Below are 22,379 nucleotides of genomic sequence, written 5' to 3' on the forward strand. Positions count from 1 at the left end.
CTCAAATCTAAAAACTATTGCTGATTATATTACATCTTTCTGTTTATTTATTTCTTTTATAATTATATTTATTAGAAAAACTTAACATTTTAAATTGATTGACAGAAAAACTTTACTGTTTCTGCTCTGAAATCCCCCTAGTCTTTTTGTTCCTTGTTGACAGACACACAAATGATACACATGAAAGGGCTAATTGAATTTACATATTCACCCTTTAATCACTAATAATAGAGGAACAGTTACAGGCTAAATGGGTATAAGTGTGAGATTTACCCTCACTAACCCTAGTTTAAGGAAGATATGATTACATTAAGAGTAATGCGGTGGCCAAGGCTGCATGGCCATCTGCAGGAATGGTTTAGTGCTCTACAGTATCAATGTGTCCTCTTGCTCTTTGACTGATCCACACAGACAGCTGAGCATTCTCACTTTACCCTCCATGACTTTAGTTACACGACATGCACACCTGTGAGCTCTTACACTGTTAGACTCTTAGACAGTGTGTCTAATAGGAATAACATGGGACCTTCACTCTGCGGAAGTTGCTTACATGGAGAGAGCAGGAGGGAGTCCTGGTGCATTAACCCCTGCTGGTGGGTGTTAATTGTAGGTGGGGGCTGAATGTATGTCTATAAAGTGGGGAGGAAAGTGTTGGGTCCAGCAGCATGCCTCTGAGCACGTCTACTATTTAGTAGTCTCTCACTGTTTGCTGATTTGAGCAACTTTGATGACTTTACAGCCTGGGCAGGCGACCGCAGGCTTTTATACGCAGCACAGGCTAAATGACCTCAGGTTTTTCAACTCAGTCCTTAGTACCAAACTTCTGATCAGATCCAGTCTATATACTACAGACCTTCATATAAAACAACCGTAATTTCAAAAAGATTGGGACACTGTATAAAATGTTAATAAAAAACAGAATTAAATGATTTGCAAATCCCATAAGCCCATATTTTTTTATTCACAATAGAATATAGAAAACATATAAAATGTTTAAATGTAGGAAATGTACCATTTTAAGGAATAAATAAGGTCATTTTAAATTTGATGGCAGCAAAAAGTAAGTTCTATTAAAATAAAACAGTTGGAGAAACATTTTGCAACTAGTTAGGTTAATTGACAAAAAGTCAGTAAGACTGGGGCAATTAATTGGGCAATTAATAGTTGATTGGGCAATTAAATAAATTAATTGGGCAATTAATATTGTATCTTAGTGAGGCAGAGCCCCTTAGAAAAAATCTTTGTCTACAAATTTTGGAACAACTTCAGAAGAATGTTCCTCAACTTAAAACTGCTAAACAGTTGAATACCTAATCATTTACAGTGCATAATATCATCAGAGAAATCTCTGTACACAAGGGAAAAGGGAGAAGCTCACTTTTGGATGACCTTGATATTTGTGCCCTCAGGCAGCACTGCATTGAAAACAGTCATGATTCTGTAATGGAAATCACTCCATGGGCTCATTAACACCTCGGCAAACATCGTATGTGAACACAGTTTGCAGTGTCATCCACAAATGCCTTTTAAATCTCAATCATGCTAAGAAGAAGGCATGCATGAATATTATCCAGAAACACCACCATCCTCTCTGGGCCAATGACCATTTAAACATGTACTAATGCAAAGTAAGAACGCTGATTTGTGTCAGACAAATCAATTAAAAATTCTTTTGGGAAACCCTGGACGCCACATCCTCCAGACTAAAGAGGAGCGGGATCATCTGGCTTGTTATCAGCACTCAGTTCAAAAAGCCTTATATCAAATGGTATGCGAATACATTAATGCCTCTGGAATGGGCAGCTTGCACATTTGGAAAGGCTCCAATAGTGCTTAACAGCATATACAGCGTTTAGAGCAACAAATGCTTCCATACAGAAAAAGTTTTATTTCATGGAAGGCCTTGCATATTTACTACACAATGCCAACTGCATACTGCATCTATTACAATAGCATGACTTCATAGTAGAAGAGTCTGGAAGCTGAACTGGCCTGCCTGCAGTCTAGACCTTTCACCATTTGAAAATATTTTTCTAAAATGAAAAATACAACAAAGGAAACCTGGAACTATTGAGCAGCTAGAATCCTGTATCAGACACATGTAGGACAACATTGCTTTTCCAAAACTTCACTACTGGTCTTCTCAGGTCCCAGATGTATATGTACAGAAGACGTGATGCTATACAGTGGTAAACATTTCTAAAACCTGTCAAAATGACCTTATTTCTTTCTTACAATGGTGTTCTTTCTTATTTGATGTTTTTTTGTGTGTGTTTTTTCTGTGGATAGAACATTAATTTCTGAGATTTGCAGATCATTGCATCATGTTTTTATTAATATTACTTTTTTGGAATTGGGGTTGTACTTCACTTTGCTAAAGAGGACTTAATCAAATATAAGGCGCCATAATTTGGTAGTGAGATAGAATCAAGAGAGAAACCAAAATGTGTGACTTGTGTTTTAAATATATTATTGCAGTCATCTTTATTTCAAATACAGTGTATTTGAAATAAATTAGTTAATTAATTAATCAGAAATTATTATTATTTTTTATTTTTATTTTTTTTATAAAGTTGGAAGCACACAATTTGTGTAGGATGTCTTTGGATGCGGTAGCAATAAATATTCCCTTCAACTGAGCTATGAGACTCATAAACATGTTCTGGCCTGACATTGTAGTATTCAGGCATATTTATTGTGTGGATTTATTTTAATTTATTTTCAGTTCAGTCCAGGCCAAAACTGGGTTTAATTCTGGATACAGATAGTGTTGTGTTACACTCTTAAGGAGAAATGTACAGAAATTTTTTTATTATTAGTTGCTATAATTTACTATAATATATCTAATATATACTCATACCAAATAGCAAACCTAATGTTTTACACAATGTTTAACATCAATTTCCTTCTTCTAGATTTGTTAACAGCCAATGCTGGTACGCAAAGTGCAAATAAAAACACAACCAAATGTCTGTTAGTTTTCTTTGTGTAATATGTATCACTTGTATTGTATCATAATCAAAAATAGACACCTGACCATAATATTCATGTCCTTTTTTTTTTTAACATCCTATTTCATATAGTTCTTTTTCACTCTAATAATAACTTTCACTCTTTTGGGAAGATGTTCTGCTAGATTAAGGCGTGAGCTTGTTGAGATTTATGCTACTAAGCGGGCATTTTTAATGTGATGTAATAATGTAGTGTGAGGAGGCCTGGGGTGCAGTCAGTGCTCCAGTTCATCCCAAAAGTGTTTAATAGAATTAAGGTTGGAGCATTAAAGCAGGCCACTCAAGATCTTCCACTCAATCCCATGTAAATCATATCTTCATGGAGCTTGCTTTGTGTACAGGGTCATTGTCATGTTGGAACAGGTTTGGGTCTCCTAGTTCAGGTAAAGGGACAATTTAATGATACCGCATCCAAAAACATCCTATACAATTGTGTTTCTCCAAATTTGCGGTAACATTAAGGGGAGGAACCACATATGGCTAGAAAAGTGAGGTGTCCAAAAACTTTTGTCCATATAGTGTATCTACATTAATGACAGTGGAAAGACTAAAAGGAGAGCGTTTCTACAACTCACATGCTAGAAAAGAAATGCTAGTTTAAACAGCGTGTGCGTGTTCTGAAACAGGTTTAGTTTCAATGTGCTTGTTTTCACATTAAACCCTACTCATACTTAATAATCATTATTCAAAAAATGTTTTCATGTTATAACACATGCCACATTTCTGTGGAACAGGCGCTAATTATGACGAAGCATTTCACTAGAAGAAGGAAACGTTTTTTTGGAAAAGGGAAAACAGTTTCATCCCGTATTACATCTGACGCAACGTCTTAAAGAATAAACACAAAATGACCTTCATATCAAGAGCATGTATGCTTTTTCCTTTACACTTTGATGTAATACAAGAAGCTTGGTATATCCTTATTTGATTGTAAGTGACCATTTTTGTCTGATTAAATCAACTTCTAGAACTAACGAAATTGAATTAATCACTGACAACAGCTGTTTGAGTTTCATTTCAAACAAAGCCCCTATAAGGCATACACAATGTCTGTGTTTTTGTGGTGGCGTGAGAACTTTGACGCCAAAGGTTCTTTCTCGCACACCTGATGCAAGAGTTCTGTCCCATGTGTGCCACTAAAATAGGCAAAGGTGTGAAGTTAGCACCCTGCTTACCCCCACTGGGTCTGGAATAACACTGAGGGGAATACCACACGAGACTACTGTCAAGACTGTGATTGTGTGTGTTTGTGTGTGTTTGTGTGTGTATGTGTGTGTGTGTGTATGTGTGTGTGGGTACCTGTGTGTGTCTGTGGTTGGTGATTCGCAAATAAAAAAAAAAAAAATGCCTAAACTGAAACTCTCTGCAAATGGAAAGCAAAAGCAAACAAAAAACAAAACAAAAAAAATCGAATTCAGGAAATTAACACTTTCTATAAAGCCCACAAGTAAAGTGGCCTATAAATACAAGCATAGTTTATAATAAAATATTTATAATGCATTTTCAACAAGACAATACATTACCCTTTGTAGCAGTTTTTAGAATGCATTATGAAAAGTTAACACTGCAGACATCTTATTATAATTGTGTTATGTGTATAAGCACAACAAGAAAACAACAAATGCTTTGTGTAGACTAGTGTAATTGGCTAATAAACACAATCCTGCTTCAGTATACCCCCGATTTAAATATACTAAAGGAAAATAGTAATACAATATTTCCACCTGAATGTGCAGACTATTCTTGTTACTCTAATAGTCTGAGGGACTACTTTAACTGATCTTTGTTTAATAAATTGTCCCCAATGAAAAGACACTGAGAATAAATCATAGGTCTGACTAAACTTCGACTGAGAAACAGACTTCTTTCAATGATGATTAAGTCAGTTAATAAACGTCTAAAAGCTCCATAATTAAATACATTTGCACACGACAGGACGTGTGAGTTGTTTACACACCACTACACACTGTAAACAATATTCTAACTTAGCACCTCTACTAGACTTATCACTGGCCTTACAATCTTGTTATAACACTTCTAAAAAGGTCACTTTTTTGAAGAAAAAAGAGAGAAAAGTCATTATATATTGATTTTTAGATACTTAATTGCTTTGAAAGCAGTTTCTTTTGTTACTAATCAGTGTTTCCTGTTTCAAAGCTTGTAAAACGTTATTTCCTTGTTTTGCTGATGTCAGTCCGACTCTAATGACATAACAAAATATCTTGGGTGAACTCCATTGTGGAGTAAGTCGAAACTCTGCTGCTTCCCAGTATCATCCAGAAACTCCATGTGGAAAATTTCCCAGCTGGTGTCAGGCCTGTCTTCATGAATCGCTCCCGATTCTTTTACATTTCTGTGTCAAAGCGGATGACTCACCTCTCTGTCTGAAGTGTGTGTGCTATCACAGGTGAGTGTCTGCGAGCCAATTTTCCATTACAGCTCTATACTATGACACAGAAAAACATCTCCTTATTATCCACATGGATGTGTGTCAGCGATTACAAGTCTAATTAATCTCATTATGCCTTAGAATGTAAAAAGTTTGCAATCACACACACACACACACACACACACACACACACACACACACACACACACACACACACACACACACACACACACACACACACACACACACACACACACAAATAGTCTAAACAATTGTTTCTCCAGGTCTGTGACATTCATTGTCTTGTTTTCTTTCTTTTTTATGTTTTTTCTATGACTTGAATGAACACTGGCGTATCCTTGTTTGGCTGGTTTTGATCACTTGCCACCCACAAAACAACTGTGTACATTCACTTACAGTAGATTTGAGGCTTGAGGTTTGTAACGAGAAAAAGATTTTACAAACAAGACGAGCCCAAAAGTGCCTCCTTTAGTAATCAATCAGTTCAGCTATTTGTTAAACAGAACAATCCAAAAACCCATGTTAATCTCATGATTTTACGATTGTGGTGCCATTTTTAACATGAAAACATGCATTAAAAACGTGTTTATCTGTCTCAGACAAGTGTTTTGATATCTTCATGCTGTTAGCTACATATTGTGAAAACATCTGACTGACAATCTGATAATCATGGCATTCTGCTATTAAAAAAGTAATTGTTGTGCAAGGAATATGTAGCTAACAGCATGAAGACATCAAAACACTCTAATGGCCTTTTTAAAAGAATTAACGAATGATTTAGCTTTAACTGGGTTACTAAAGTTTGTTTTAAATTGACATCGCTGGGCAATACACAGTAAGCATTCCAAACAAACAAAAAAAGGTATAAATATAAAAAATTATATAAGCAAAACATAATAATAATAATAAAAACTATATATATATATATATATATATATATATATATATATATATATATATATATATATATATATATATATATATATATATATATACATACATACATACATACATACATACATATATATATAAAATTCATAAAATATTTCATAAGGGGTGAATAAGTTCAGGTTCCTATTTTGGTTTCATACAGGATGAATTTAGGACATTTAATCTTAAAGTAAATGGAATTTTTAAGTATATTAATATATTGGTACACAGTGTATATTCAAAATACAGAGTACACAGTGGGGTGGGTTTCGTTATATGCTGTTTTTTACATGCTGTGCCGATTATTATTTATTTTTTTAAGTTATAGGTGAATTACATTAAACATACGTGTAGTTGTTGTGTAGGATACTATCACTTATGTGTCTTGTACCTGACATGTTTGTAAATATTAAATATCTGTAAGACACAAATCTTACTCTGAACACGGATTCCCCCTACATGGTTTACTACAGAGAAAGTGCATTTGTACCCAAGGATACTGATCAAAGAAATTGTATTCAGTGAGTTTTGAACCTGCTTGTGATGAAGTCAGTACGTTAAAGAGATAGACATCAGAAACACAAACACATAGGGATCTCATTGCACAATACTCCATCTTACTGACAGCATGCAGGCTAATTTCACCTTTAATTTGTTTAGATGATATCTCTCCTGTGAGCAAACACACAGGGCTTTAAACCCAACGGCACTTCTTTTTAAGCAAATAAGGCTGAGCAAATTCACAGCAACACCTTCCTTAAACAGTGGCACCCACCAGCCTCAGGTTCCTGAAATGTTCACGATTATAGATTATGGGGAATTTAAACTGACATGCTGGTCCTAATTGTGTGTGTATATATATATATATATATATATATAAATGCGTGTGTGTGTGTGTGTGTATAGCTATATATATATATATATATATATATATATATATATATATATATATATATATATATATATATATATATATATATATATATATATATATATATATATTTAACGTATACACAATATTCAACATATATGCTTATGGTGTATATGTTACAAACACACACACACACACACACACACACACACACACACACACACACATTATATTCATATTTCAATAATATTTACATATGAATATATAATAACAAATATTGCTTTCCAATAGCACTATATATTGTATACTCTGTAGTCATGTACAGACATGCCTGGATCTTGATTGACACCATCAGGCTCCGTTCGGACATTCACATTCTATCATAATGGCCTTCAAAACATTGAAATGAGCACCATTTGGCCCCTAATAGGTGTGAAAAGGGACACTTCTGTCCTTGTTCTGAGACATGATTTGCTGAAGAGATCCTAAGCAAGTGTGAACTACTCCACACTGCCCACTTCCAGTGTCTCCTCCTCTTCCTCCTCCCACTCACATACACTTTTACACACACCTCAGTCTGTTCCCTCCCACTTATTCACACTCTATACACTCCTCTCCCTGCATGTAAGCTCTCAGTAGAGTTTCACCTCTCTGGTGAACACACATTCGCTACACATAGCTTGGATTACACAGGAGGGAATTTCACTCAATCCAAGAAAAGAAAAAGATTGATTTACTGGGAAAAACGTACACACTGGTCAACATGGGGAGTAGCATGTCATGCGTCCCTCAGCACAATTTCAGGTTCTCCAGCAAGAGCTTCATTCGGCGGAACAGGTAATATGCTTTATTTTAGAGATGACCACCTGTTGGTATAGGGTGAGTTCAAAAGTGGATCAATATTCCCAAAAGTGATCCCACCCTTCAATTTTTTTAAATGTAATTATAAATGTGCACTTCCTCAATGATACCATATACTCTCATATAATTCCTATTTCTGACTACCATAACTGAATACTGTGAAATAATAAGATGAATAATAAGCAGTGACTGAGTTAATGATTGACTTGAAGATGTTTAATGTTCTATGTGATGACAAATTATAAGATCCACCATATAAAGCGGCAGGGTGCTTTTGCCTCTGCATTTCTATCATGATTAGTGATTAGAGCTCTTCTACTTGATGTCAGTGAGTGTAAGTCTCATGAGCTCGGTTAAAGGATCACAGTTCACAGGCAAGCGGCCTCATCGATATCTTATAGGTGCTGATAGAGTTTAAGGCTGTGATATAGTTACTCTGTGGTTTCCAGCTGGGTGTTTTGTGTTTTTGTTGTGTACATGGTGTGGTGTCAGCTCAAACCGACCTCATACCAATCTCAAACTAATCTCATGAAATTTGCATGTATTTGACTGAGTTGTAAAAACATATATACTTGTAACTTTCTTTCAAAATTCTAAACGGTTTGTTATTCAGACCTTAAAATCCAGTTTCTTTAAATTGTATCATTCAGTAATGTCATTATATATATATATTATATATATATTTAGTCTTGCTGTTTTGAGAGGTGTAGGTTATACATTATATTGTTCACCCTCTAAAAGTAAGAAGCCATAAAGACCTATTGTGTTTTTTATTGCACACAGTTCAGTGCCCACTGTAGCAGGCCTGGTCATGTCACACTAGAACTGGAGACAGGTTGGCTTATCAAGTTTTTCAGAGTCTGAAATGATCTATGAGCCGATTATACACTTTAAAATCTAAACAGCTCTTCACTGCTACTCTTAATTTCTCATGTGCTTACTCACCCACACTGCTGCAGGTGAACTATTAGTTGATCAGGAACAAAGATGAGAGTGTTCCTGGTTATTGTCCAATTTTCAGCGGAACCAGTCTTTTTAAACCAACACTTGAGAAATCAAACTTAATGTTATGCTTTACATCACAGCGTTTTGCTTGCATTTGCAATATCAGTTTTTTTTGGCCAATACCTTGTCTAGTATAAATTGTTTGGATGCTGATCTTGTTCACCATGGAATACCAGTGGTACATCCAATCCCTCAAAGCATGAATGATCCTATTGTTGTTATGCTAATCACATTCAAAAAACGGAGCAGAGCAGATAGACGGAAAGAAATCTTCAGACTGACTTCCTCTCTCACGAGTGTGCAGGAAAGACGACATTATAGCCAACTGACACTAATGGCTATAAATGGGGGTCATGGGTGACAAAGGATGACATATGAACCTTTTTCTCTATATTTATGCGCTCTGTCTGGAAACATAAGCCCTATTGTTTTGGTCAGAGTAAATGGTGTAAAGAGTGGGATGCATAATACGTTCACCAGTACAAGCTATAGGAGGTCCAGAAAGGCTGCAACAATGGAAATATAAAATCTTTTGTGTGGAAATGACCAACAGACAGACTTCAGACAAAGTCAAATTGATGCAGCTATGAGTTATTGGATTACATTTGGGGTGACTAGGAGCAAACTTAGCGACCTTTTCATTTTATACCAAAATAAGTGGCTCAAACAAATTAATGACTAAAACGTTGTCTTTCGTCTTCCGAGCAGCAGCAAGCTGTTCCGAAAAAAGAATCCACAGGAGGGGCAGGAGAAGTCCAACAGCATCATCAACATTCTCTGCACAGTCACCCCGAGAAAGGTGAGTCATTTCTCTCATTCGTGTTAAATTTTTCCCTTTCAAGTGCTCTATATATTTATGCATGTTGAACTGTGAAATGCTTGTGTTACAGGAAATGTCACCTAAGGATCTTGAGTCCATAGAGAAAATCAAATGGGATCCGCCATTTCCATATGACCCGGTCAGCGGCTGGAAGAAGAGCAGCATCAATGTAAAGAACTATGGCAGGTTGATCCACAGCTCCAAAGTGCGCTTTCGCTTCCTGCACTGTCAGGTAAAACATACCTCCTCACTTCACACAGCAAACTGTTACACATATAAACCCCTCAGCAGGACTATAACATGCATGACAGTCATCACTGTTAAAAGCTCATTATGGCGCTCCAGTAGTTGTGGCAGTATTGTTCACCCATTTATTCATCCGTCATGATCCTGGTGCAACAGGCAAACAGCGAGTACAGGATGTCTCTCTCTTGCAGCTGTGTGAATTGTGTTGCCTGTCGTGTTGCGTATTAGTGAAGATTAATTGATGGAGCTCATTGCAGGGCATTGTACCTGTCTAAACGTGCACATTTTTCAAACACGTCAGTGTTCCGGATCTACCTCCGGGCACAGATGCTGTGATCGGGCCAGTGATAGAGTACTGAAGTGTAGCAACTTCTATATGCTTGATGTATAAAAAAAAAAAAAAAAAAAAGAAGGCAGGAAGGAAAGTCCAAAGAACAAAACAAACCAGGATGGGGTCATATATGAAAATGTTGCAATTAGTAGTAAATAACGAGATACAAACTACAGTTGTTTTTTTAGTGGTTTTTTATAGTGAGCCATCATTTTATGATCGTTCCTATCAGGTGAAAGGAAATGACTTGGCTAAATAAAATCACCGACATTGACTTCTGAAATGTACCTTTGCTTATGATACAGTAACCAGCAGAACACTCCCTTTAGGCATAATTATTTACATTGACGCAAAATTTACACCGCATTGTTTAGCAATCAGTAATCAAATCAAATCAGTAATCCGGAGTCATGTCTAACAAGCAGTACAATGTATAAGGTTTCTTTTAATGATTTAGAAGAGCTGCTCTCATAGCACCTAAGGGTGCAATAGGTTTTGAGAATAAGCATTTAATCTGTATCCATACACATATTTTTATTACAAAATATGGAAAAACCCTTTTTGAAAAACATTGCTACAGAGCTGTTTTTTGAATTGTGTAAATAACCGAAGGATTACGTGTCATTTCTTATAGGATGCCCATGATTGCTACCTAGACCTGTTCCAAACACACCTTCATTTTGTCTCCAACAACACCACTGGACTCACCTATCAGGTCAGAACAACCTCTTTGCCACAGAAAAATAAATACCATTAGAATATTCTATAAATGTTTCCATAATTCCATTCTTAGATTATCATTAAAAAGCACTGTATTATGTAATCATGCAAAAAGTTCAACTTCAATTGAGGTAATGTTGTGAGTAATATTAATCACTCCTTTTTATTATGTCTGTGTTTATGACCATGTCTTATAACCAAGCACTGGTCTAATTGATGTATATCTTTCCCTGAAGGGAGAACACTGTACTAAATATTTAGAAGTGATGCTAACATTGCTAAATACTTAAACCTATTTAGCCAAAAGGTGTTGATTATTTAGCGAGGTTTATAGATTTTCTGCACTTATTAACATACACAGGAACTTATATAGCAGATTAAATACATAAATGGATGGTTTTCATTCGCCAATAAGGTATTTATTAATCTTCAAAAAAATTATAAAAAATCCATATTTATACAAAAGATGATTATTTTATTTTTTATTATTTTATAATCAGAGGAAAATGTCCATGTTGGTACACAGCTATCTCTTCATCAGAGGTAAATCTGTAGCAACTCAAGGACATGGAAGTCCTTTGTTTTGTAGGTTTTTTTGTCTTATTATCTTAAAGACAGTTGATAAAGGGGGGCTGTGGAGGAAATGAATTTTTATGGCTCTTACATAAGCATAACATGAATTAACTTGTATTGCAGATGTCCCAGATTAATAAATATGAGAGATACAAAAGACAATATGTTTCTTAAAAATAAGTAAATAAAAATGTGTACAAATTGGCACATTTCTGGGGTGATTATTTTCCCAAAACAGCACTCAGCAGCATTCATAAAGTCATTGTAAACATGCATGCTGATAATTTCTTCTTTATTTCATTATAGGGGACTCTTCCATTAAAGGAGCTCACAATATGCAAGGTCCAGAACAAGTCCAGCTTTGGAGATCCACAGGATTTTGCTTTCCAAATAAATGGTGAGTGCAGTGTGTTAAAGGGGAGTTCCTCGATTATTTAAATGGTGCTACTGGTGGATGTGTGAGCTTAGTACAAAAAAACTCTAACTCCTTTTAGGAAATGAACAAAAGCTGTTTTTTCCTTTCAACACAAAGCTCGAGACCATAAAGCCACAGCCTCACACTATGTACATCCGCAACTACTTCCCACTTTCCATTCCAGCGATTCATATGTGTTATGACCTTCTTGCCCTCTTTATAGACCTAAGACTAACAAGAGGACCGTCCATTTGCTGGTAGTCAGGACAGGGTGAAATTGTCTTTCAAGGCTCCTCTTGTTTATACGACAGGTGTACCTAAGCTCTGTCAGCTGTTAGTGCTAAAAGTGCTCTTCCTCTTGTTTCTCTCCCACGTCGTTCACATCACAGCTCAACTATTCCACATTCCTGTACCTCCGGCCCAATGTTTGCCTGTTTTGTGTGTCACTTGTTTTTTATCGTAAGTGGTTCACCAGTGTTGTTAGATGATTTTTTGATAAAGGCCCTTTTACAGGCTCGAGAGTCTATAAACAAACGTCACGCCAGGACATCAGAGTGTGAGTGAGCATACCCAGGATATGAGTCAAATAAAAGACTGGACATGCTTAAATATCTCTTAAAAGAAAAAAATATTTCCTTTTGACCACATGACTAACCATCCTGCTATGATACAGCAGACAAGTAACAAAAATGGTTTATATATTCTCTTAAAAAATCTCCTAAAATGACTCATACGCCAAATTCTTTTTTACATTTTTTAAAAAAAAATTTATTTTTTATTTTACAGACCAATAACTAAAAGGTTTTGACCTTTTCTGATGCTCTGTGTTTTGGGTCAACAGGGGTCAGCCTACAAAGTATTTACAATCAGCCTCACATGGTATTAACTTTCACTGTCCTGTCATCAGTGTGGGAATATTTAAACCGAGGTTAGTTTTCATTCCGCTTAAAACAAAAAGCAACCCATAAAGCACACCCCTGACTAAAGCTAGAGCATAACTGGAAAATGACAAAGCAGAGCTGGTCTAGGAGACTGATATCGACACTGATATGTGCTGGTATGTGGAGCTGATAACGGAGTCAGATTCCAGGTCTGGCACATTCTTTGAAAGTGTGCTGTAGGTGTGTCTGCTTTACTTAACATGAGGCATGTTTAAAAGAGATAGTGGTCATAAAATGACCCGTGTCATTTTTTCCCCTCAGTAATTACATTGAACATACACCGAATAATAAAAACCTATGTACATTTTTACCAACCTGTAATTAAAACAGTTGTTGGAATGTCGAGTGCTTTTCCATTTCATGTCCTTTTGAACAAACCCTTGACTTATTTTCTGACCCTTTTAGGTGTCAGCTTAAACCCCATCATCGTCTACTGCTCAAACCAGGAAGATATGGACAACTGGTTCGGCCTGCTAAAAGACAACATAGAAGCCAACGGCGGCACTGTGATTACACCAGAAATATACAGCAGAGTTAAGGTATGGAGCTATCAGCACTCTGTGTTAATCCTATGCCCAGGAAAACAAATGACCATAACAGCAGAAAATTTGAAGTAAAGCCAAGTTTGAGTAATTTAAATCAGTGTTATTGTGTTCTCATGAGGTTTGAGCAGGGGTGTGGCTGGGAATGTGCCTGGGATTAAGGTTAACCACAGTAACAGTATCATAGAAAAGGAATGACTTTATTGCCAGTGCTGACATGTACCTCTGTCACAACAGGTGAATAAACAAAACAGGTTCTCAATGACAAGACCTAAAAAAAAAAAAATAATCAGTCTCTAAAATGTTTACCACATTGGAAATTTGTGGGAATTCTTTCTGATCTGTTCTGGATCTGTTCTTTGCAATTACAGTTACACTGTTACATTCCCAGAAATAAATGCATCACAAATGTAGATTTCCTTGTCATCTTCCCAGTCATTTTGTACTTAGGAAAGTGCATGTTGTGATCTTTATTTAGCTTTTAATGCAGTGGTCATCTGGATGTTTTTATTTATATGATTATTTTTTAATGGTAGGGAATATACATGCCAGGGTTTACAAAACCTGTCCATTTGATGGTACTAAGAACAAGTAAAAATATAGTTTGGTGCCAATATTTCTAATAAGCTAAAGCAGTAATGCATATTTTCACAATTTCTTTCATGTTCCTTAAGGTCCAGAACACAGAACAGTCAACAAAAGGGAAAGAGGAGCTGAGGAATTCGATAAGTAAAGAGCCTATCTATGAATGGGAGGGTTCTCAGCGGGAAAGTCTGGGTCCAATTAGCTATGTCACTAAAGTCAGGCTGCAGCATTTGCCTTGCCAGGTAAATAACATTTCTCCAAAAGAATTGTAATTTCACATAAACTATACATGCAGCTATAACACAACTACCAACACTGTTACAGAGCTGTTACATATTTTGTTACTAAGCATGTGTATCATGTTTATATATATATATATTTTTTTTACATATACAGTATTACAATGATCCGTAATAGGACATCAACTACAAGTGCTACTACTACTTAAGTTTAAAAGTTAGTCACGTGGTTTTCGTACATTGTTTTACATGTGTGAATGTGTATTTATTGACTATAATCATTTCATAAGAGTGCAATATCCTAGTTGCCACTGTCATTGTTTGACACTGTGGTGCCAAATCCTCTGTGAAAGGTATACAGATTTTATAGGAGGGAATGCACATACATAGACAATACAGGTTCTATTAAGAAGCCCCCCTTTATGAACTACCTTATTGAGCAACTAAAGATTACATCAACTATACGTCATTGCTGGTTGCTACCTGGCTGGTTCACCAGGGGCAGCACATGATATGATCTTAGTCACCCCTTTAACAAGATCAAATTACCCCTAGGCTCTAAAACGTCTGGTCTCTTATTTGTTAGCTGCTTGTCAGCAGATTTACATTCACTGCAGACCGACCTGCAGAGTGATAAGAGGTCGTGCATTAAAATACATTTTCCCACAGGAAAGGTGCAAATTCAGACAGGTTGTCTTTTTTTTTAGGGTAGCATGTAGACGTGTGTTGCTTTATGTAAGCTGGGTGTGTGAACCAGTTGCTTTGCTCCTGCATGGACTTGACTCACCCTACAGCTGCTTGGCTGACACACCCTTTTCAGGGCATAAGACAGCCGATGTCAGCGCAAACACCGAACATGAAAAGGCTAATATAAAGACAATACTGTATCTGTTAAATATAGGGTGCTTATATTCTTGTATTTGTCTTTCAAAAACAAAATAGTGTTACATATCTCAACTACCTATAATATGCATAATGTTTAACATAACACAACATTTTTCTCCTATAGGAGCAATATGATAGACTGTTGGTGATGTACCCTAGCAATCTTATTATACTGTCCGAGGAGAGCGATGGCTTGTTCTACAAGGTAAAATAAGCATTCTGTTGCTCTACTTTTTTCCCCCAAGAGTTTTAATAAGCTAAAGCCACAATATGTACTTTTTGCTTTCTAGGGAAAACTTCCTCTGAACATGCTTACAGTTACCACCCCGTGCCAAGACATCAAGCCGAACACATTTATGATGGAAGGTAGATTAATGATCATTGCATTTTCATTTATTGGTTAACACTGTATCCGGCAAAAAATCTCTCCTATCCAATGCTAATTGCTCTTGGTGTCTTGGGCAGGCAAACTAATTAACCCCATCGTCGTTTCGTGTCCAAACATGAGCGAGTTCCGCGACTGGATCCATCAGTTCAAAGCAGCAGACGTTCCTGTCCTTAGCCCTCCTCCACCCGTCTACGATATCATCTACACGCCGACTCAGAGAGAGGTAAACCCAATTCTAACAAGTTAGCAGTTTGAGCAACTTTCTTAACAATGTAGGCTAGAAGTTCACACTGTCTTTTTTTCCCCCTAGGCTCCCGAGATTAATGCGAGATGGAGCGGCAGTAATCGAGGAGGCACTGAAGATGTTGCACTGCAGAAACTGCACAGTAAACGCAGATCTTGCGAGCTTCAGCTACCCCGAAATGATGCCAATGCCCTCTCCCCAGGTTACACCGAACCGCTCTGTGTAAGCGAACATCCCAGCTTTTATTATGGTGTTTATACAGCTGCTGCTGATTATTAGTACTGTTGTAACGAACCGTTGTCAAGCTGTCACTTGAGCTCTTTATTCAACTTGAGATTTTATTGAGAAGCGTGCTTGCTGGATTTTTGGGAATTTTAGAACAGATGGTCCAAAAACAAACAAAAAAAGCTTTTTTATCATCAAGGGCACACAACATACAACAAAGGTCTTACTTCAGTGTTGTTCTGCAAAACTAGACGCAACAACATTAACATGTTCACAGACTCAGGACACGACAGCAACGATCCAAGTTTCGAAACAGTATAAGATGCATTTAATCATGCACTGTTATAGTTAGGAAAAGGAGTGTTAAGGAGTTTACCATACTTACTGTAAGTGAGCTGACCTGACTTCGTTTTGAGTGTTTATTTAGGAGGAGCAGCACTCAGTCATGCATTGGAATATATCTGCGATCTTGGTGCTATTAATTATTAACTTAGAGTCCAACCCATGCTTCTTCTGTTACCATGTAAAACCCAAACCCCAGATTGATCTACAGTCGTTTTGCTAGAGCACTTCACCCCGTGTCATCATCGAATGTGGTCTTGTAGTCGTGGTGCTGGTGGGGGGGAATTGAACTTGAAAAAATTCCCTTGCGCGCTCTTAGATGTTTTCTGTTATTAGAAGCATTCCACAGTAGGATTCACCCACGCAGCACAACATATCTCAGCAGATGACCTGAATGTTGATCGGCTTTGAAGCTGTGCCATGGTATCGCATGATGCCAGTGCCAGGATATTCTATCTTCCTCCCAGCAGTCGAATCAGAAACAAGGAGTCTAATTAATTTACAACTGACAGGGCAGAATGCCCAAAGCGAGCTCCTCTGAGGGCAACTGATTATACAGTATATCGTATCTTCTTTTACAGCTGTTTTTTTTGCTTTCTTTGAAGTTACAGATCCAACAGTCCTATGTTTTCTTCTCCATAATTTGCATTACTAACCAGCTTGTTTTCCTGTTCGTACACATTTACAGTACATCTCCAGCAGACCCACCTCTGGTGATACGCAGTATTCAGTAAAACTGGGCAGCAGGAGCAACAGCATGTCCTCTCAAACCAGACCTGCCTTGCGCTACTCCTCCCCACAGCAGACTTCCTACCTGTCCCCCGAGGAGCCCATGTCTCCCATTTACAACACTCCGTACAGTGCAGTCCGCCACAACACTACCGTACAGCATGTCCAGAAGGCCCCACTTATTAAGGTAACCCTCAATTTCAGCTTCATCTCTTGCTTTTACTACACCTCTGTAGAGTTCTTGATTCTGATTGGTCAAGCGGTATGTACGGCTACAGGTACTTAAATGGTCACATGAATGAAAAACTTGTTATTTAATAAAGAAAAGCAGATAGGTATTGACACAGCGAAGTTTCCTATTAGGAGGTGTGTATTTTAAATTTATGGAGTCTTCAGTGTGAGCACTTTAACAGTAGGCTTTTCAGTAAAGGCCTGTTAAGGCAATGTATAATCTGATACGAAGAAAGTACTTCATGCAGGTTTTACAAAACAATAGGTGTAATAAATGTTACATTTTACCCACTATAAATAGCTAAAATGTATTAAGTCAATCATTAATAATAATAACAACAATAATAATAATAATAATGAAACTTCACAACCTTAAAGAACCTATACTCTTCACATCAATTTCTTTGTTGATCGGTTTCTTATAACATTGATTTCATTGCATAACAGTTGTATGTGCACAAGGATTTATGTACATGAGTTCATGAGATGTACTGATATACGGTTTGTTTTTGAACAGTCTAACAGCTGGAGCACTCCACAAAGCTCCCTAAAGTACCAGCTCTCCATTCCACAACGCCACTCGGATTTGCTGAGTCACCGCAAACCTCTCTCGCCCCTGTATGACGATCCCACCACTCCTGGCATGTACCCTCTGGAGGAGGACTTGGCAAAGGTGCCAGAAGTAAGTGGGGCAAGATATCACATTGCTTTCTCTCTTTACACCTGGGCTCACTGTGACCAGAGCTTGCAGCGATTTGACAAGCCTAAGTCTAAGAAGACCTTGCAGTCCCTGTTACTAATTGATTGATGAAGATGCATAATGGAGGAGTCTGAGGAAATGAGACTTAAATACCTCCTGTGGAAACTACTCGTTTTAGCTAGGCTATGTTAGTGTAACTATGGCAACAGTGCTTTAGGACGGACCAATGTGATTTAAAAATGTATTTCATGCACAATTAAATGGCTAAAAAGTAGCTCTAGTCACACATCATACAAAATCTTATAATCATAGTAAGCAAATAAAGAAACTATTCCTTCTAGAATTCGAAACTGTCCAGATACCGGAATATGTCAAAACTACATATTGTAGTTCTTCATAAAAGATGCTAGCTATAGTGCTGAAGAAATTCCGGTTAGTAACAAAACTTTGTTTCTGTTAAACAGCATTCCTCACAGATTTCCATGGAACAGCATTGTCCTCCACTCCTCCCGGCATCTTTCCGCTTATGCACGCCTCCTCTAGGCCGCAGGAATAGGAGCAGCCAGCCCCAAGAGCATGATGGGAGCAGCAAACAGTGGGCTATGGAGCAGCGTGCACAGGCTGTGACTAGACTGAAGCTGCTGCCTGTCCCTAACAAATCGCTACAGCACAACCATGTCATGCAGGTAAAACCCTAGGAAATATACAGTAATATACTGTATGTAGTAAAATCACAAGAAAGCACTTTCCCTGGTATTAAATAACATACTGAAGCAGACATATGCAGTAGTGTGAAATGAATGCGTTGTGTTTTGCAGAGAGAGTCATCGAGCCTGGCTGCCATACATGCCAGGGACTTGCCCTACACTCTCTCCCCAGGTAAAAATTCATGGCATGTCAAAGTTATATGGCTTTCAGAGAATCACAATACCTTTATATGCACGGTCAAATCTAGATATTCAGGGTTGTGTGCCTCTGGCCACAAAAAGCGTAAAATAGAGAAACATGGTTTCGCTGTTTGTTATTTTGAAAAATGTTTGTGTACACACTAGGCAACACTGTAAAGCGGATTAAATTTCATAGCTCATATTTACAGCTTGGAGATTTATATTGAGTGGCAGGACAGGACTGGACATGAGGAGTGAGTTTGCACATGTCAGGGCATTTTAAAGGGCAGGGAAAGTGTGTGTGTTTGTGTGTGTGTGTGTGTTTGTGTTTGTGCATGTTTGTAGTAAAGCACAGATGACAGCACTGCAGGAGGCACAAGGACAGAATTACTAGTGAGAATGATTTAAAGCTCACAGCTGGAGCACACTGTATTAAGAGCTATTCATTAGATGTACATTGCTATAATTGACGGTTTGGACCAGAGGTGCTTAACTACAATTCAAAAAGAAAAGGTTAAATTATATACAATTTGTTGCTGCTTGCAATGGTTATGCAACTAGCATGGCTTAATTGTCTATAGCTATCCTCTGGTCTGATGAGCCAGTTTCATCTAAATAATTTACATAAATGCATGTCTACATTTGGCCACTACAACAGCCACACTGTTTCATGTAAGAAAGTGTACTTTAAACTATGCATAATTAATCAGCTCTTATTCAGATTTTTTTTTTTTTGCTTTCAGTTCAGTATACTGGAAATACTTTAATGGAAAAACATCTGTATTTTAGTTTTCTAGCTGATAAACGCCTTAAACGTATCTAGAATATTTTTGAATCGATACCTTGCCTATATGCAAACTATGCAGGCCATCTTGTTGGTTTTGGTGTCATTTTCTTAGTTGTTTTGCAGAACATTTAACTCCCACACCTGCAATAAGAAATAAATTACAGTGCTCATTCCTCAGTAAGGAAGAAGGAATTGATTGTCTTTGTACAGGTTTTAAAGGGACCAAGTAACTTGTCATGCATGCTTAAGCATTGCAGTCTACACCTCTAACAACTTTTACATAGTTCACATGTTTTACAGAGCTGTCTTTAACCTTTCTATTCTCTAAATTTTTTCCCATCACAGATGATCACTCCTATCTTAAACCAGTGGAACCGGATGACCAGGAAATAGACTATGACAACATTTGGGAGTTTGACTGTAGTAGTGGGATGATTCAAACCTTGCCTGGAATTTCAGCACACCGGACGCAGCCTGACTTCAGCGCTCGAGGCCTTGGTGCTATGGAAACACAGTCGAGATGGTCATAAAAGAGAACAATAGGCTTCCACCCGCCTGGACTTGTGCACATAGCTAACTAATCTGTGCCTTACTGCACTCTCGCTCTTGCTCTCTCTCTCTCTCTCTCTCTCTCTCTCTCTCTCTCTCTCTCTCTCTGTCTCTCTCTTTCTATCTCGCTCTCTCTCTATCTCGCTCTCTCTTACACAAACAGACACACACACACACACACACACACACACACACATGCACAGTATAGAGACAGTGCTTTACATGAGGTCAAGCTTGCACAACATCACTAAATAATCTCCCAGGGGAAATGAACAAAGGATGAATAGATACAGGAGAACTGAGCATGTTTGTTTTCTAAATACTGTACAAATTATTGGAAAAAAAAAAAAAACAGTTTATCAAGAAACAAGGCTTTCTTACTAATTCAATTATCACAGAACAAAACCAATATTGTTTCTTTTCCATCATTTGTATTAGATGTAGCATTACACTGTGTTGTTTACAAACCTTTACACATGGCTAGTTAAGATACATGGCTAGAATAAATTATGTACATAATGTAAATAGTTTTTTTTATAGAAAGCATCGACAATTTTGTCTCTTTGCACTGTTTTGTACAGTTAATTATAATATTTGTAATAATTTATATTGTCTTAACATTCATATTCTTGTAATGATTCATTCCAGGAAAAACACAAAACACCAGCAATATGTATCAATGTGCAGGAATTCTTTCTGACATGGGCATGTTCGGGTTTTTTATGTACATACAGACACTACCAATGTTTCTTAAATGTGTGAATGTTTTATTCCTTCAGTTTGGTGTGATATTTATATTTGAAAAATAAAAAAAATGAAATCAGTTCTTTTAAAGTCATGCTTTCTCTCAGTGTTTCTTATGAATCTGGGCTCCATCAACAGCCAGTGTATTACCAGTGTGAAAGCCACAACCCACCACTTATAAAAGTTTTATAATCATAATTATACATGATTACATGATATTTATAGTATTTGGTGTTTTTTCTGAACATATTTTTTAGCAATTTGTTATTTGAATTGAATGAATTGAATCCAAACATCAAGCAAGTCACCTAGAATTAATGTGTACATTCAATCTAGTGCTTAAGCTTCACCATAAAAGCTTTCATTAAGGTATTTATAAATGATCAAATATTTCCCTTATTTATATTCTCTTAGATAAACCAGGGGTTTATTTTGACAAAACTTAAGAAATCTCACACCATGTGCTTTTATCGGTAATAAAAATAATAATAATAATAATAATAATAATAATAATAATAATAATAATAATAATAATAATAAAGGGATCGTTATAATTTTCTATTAAAAGGTCTAATTATTGTTGTTGTATATATTACCGTCTTAAAGAATAATGTTTTGATTTCCCAAAACAATAAACCTGAATGACTCGGAGATCAGAGTGGTATAGTAGCAGTACAGTACAGTATTGTATAGTAGTATAGTATAAGTACTATAAGTGGTGCCTTATTTACACTATGTCTGGATGCTGTCCAGATGGCCACGCCCACTTCAAATGCTGAGCTGCCATTCTAATTATTGCAGATTGTAATAAATTATATATCCAGAACCTGTAAACCTTTACAGGCACCAAAGCGATAAAAATACTTACCTTCATCATTTAATAACAAAATGCACTTTGGCTCACTTCCATTTGTGTCTAACTGGAAAAATAGTAAGACACCAGCTTTGCAGCAAGCCCATAACTTTCATATTACTAAAATAAGATGTAACAAAAAAAGAAAAAAGGGGAAAATAATTATGATTTATTCCTTACCAGTGTTTTTGTCCGTTTCTCCTCAAGTATATTTTTCGTGCTTGCGTTTTTCAGCCATTCATATTCAATAACCGTATAAAAACTTTTTTTTTTTTTTCTTTTTCATATTTACGTCTACGTATTTTTTAGACGTTA

General features: G+C 36.8%; 1 protein-coding gene across 1 annotated transcript; it reads left to right on the forward strand.

The window, feature by feature from the left end:
• Nucleotides 1-7,811: 7,811 nt before the first annotated feature.
• plekhn1 (pleckstrin homology domain containing, family N member 1) lies at nucleotides 7,812-20,637 on the forward strand. The gene is made up of 16 exons (XM_083570760.1): nucleotides 7,812-8,059; nucleotides 9,797-9,887; nucleotides 9,979-10,140; nucleotides 11,120-11,200; nucleotides 12,085-12,175; nucleotides 13,540-13,673; nucleotides 14,351-14,503; nucleotides 15,510-15,590; nucleotides 15,676-15,751; nucleotides 15,851-15,996; nucleotides 16,084-16,239; nucleotides 17,273-17,500; nucleotides 18,062-18,226; nucleotides 18,709-18,930; nucleotides 19,063-19,123; nucleotides 20,264-20,637. The coding sequence occupies exons 1-16, from the start codon at nucleotides 7,986-7,988 to the stop codon at nucleotides 20,446-20,448; spliced, it is 2,106 nt and encodes a 701-aa protein (XP_083426886.1). The 5' UTR covers nucleotides 7,812-7,985; the 3' UTR covers nucleotides 20,449-20,637.
• The last annotated feature ends 1,742 nt before the right edge of the window (nucleotides 20,638-22,379 follow it).

The sequence above is a fragment of the Silurus aristotelis genome (genome assembly GCF_946808225.1).
Source record: "Silurus aristotelis genome assembly, chromosome: 19".
Taxonomy (NCBI): domain Eukaryota; kingdom Metazoa; phylum Chordata; class Actinopteri; order Siluriformes; family Siluridae; genus Silurus; species Silurus aristotelis.

Bases quoted from the DNA above. Each gene is read 5' to 3' on its own strand.
- plekhn1 (XM_083570760.1), top strand. From the start codon at position 7,986: ATGGGGAGTAGCATGTCATGCGTCCCTCAGCACAATTTCAGGTTCTCC. The intron at 15,997-16,083 runs GTAAACCCAATT...TTTTCCCCCTAG, and splicing joins ACACGCCGACTCAGAGAGAG to GCTCCCGAGATTAATGCGAG. The intron at 16,240-17,272 runs GTAAGCGAACAT...ACACATTTACAG, and splicing joins GTTACACCGAACCGCTCTGT to TACATCTCCAGCAGACCCAC.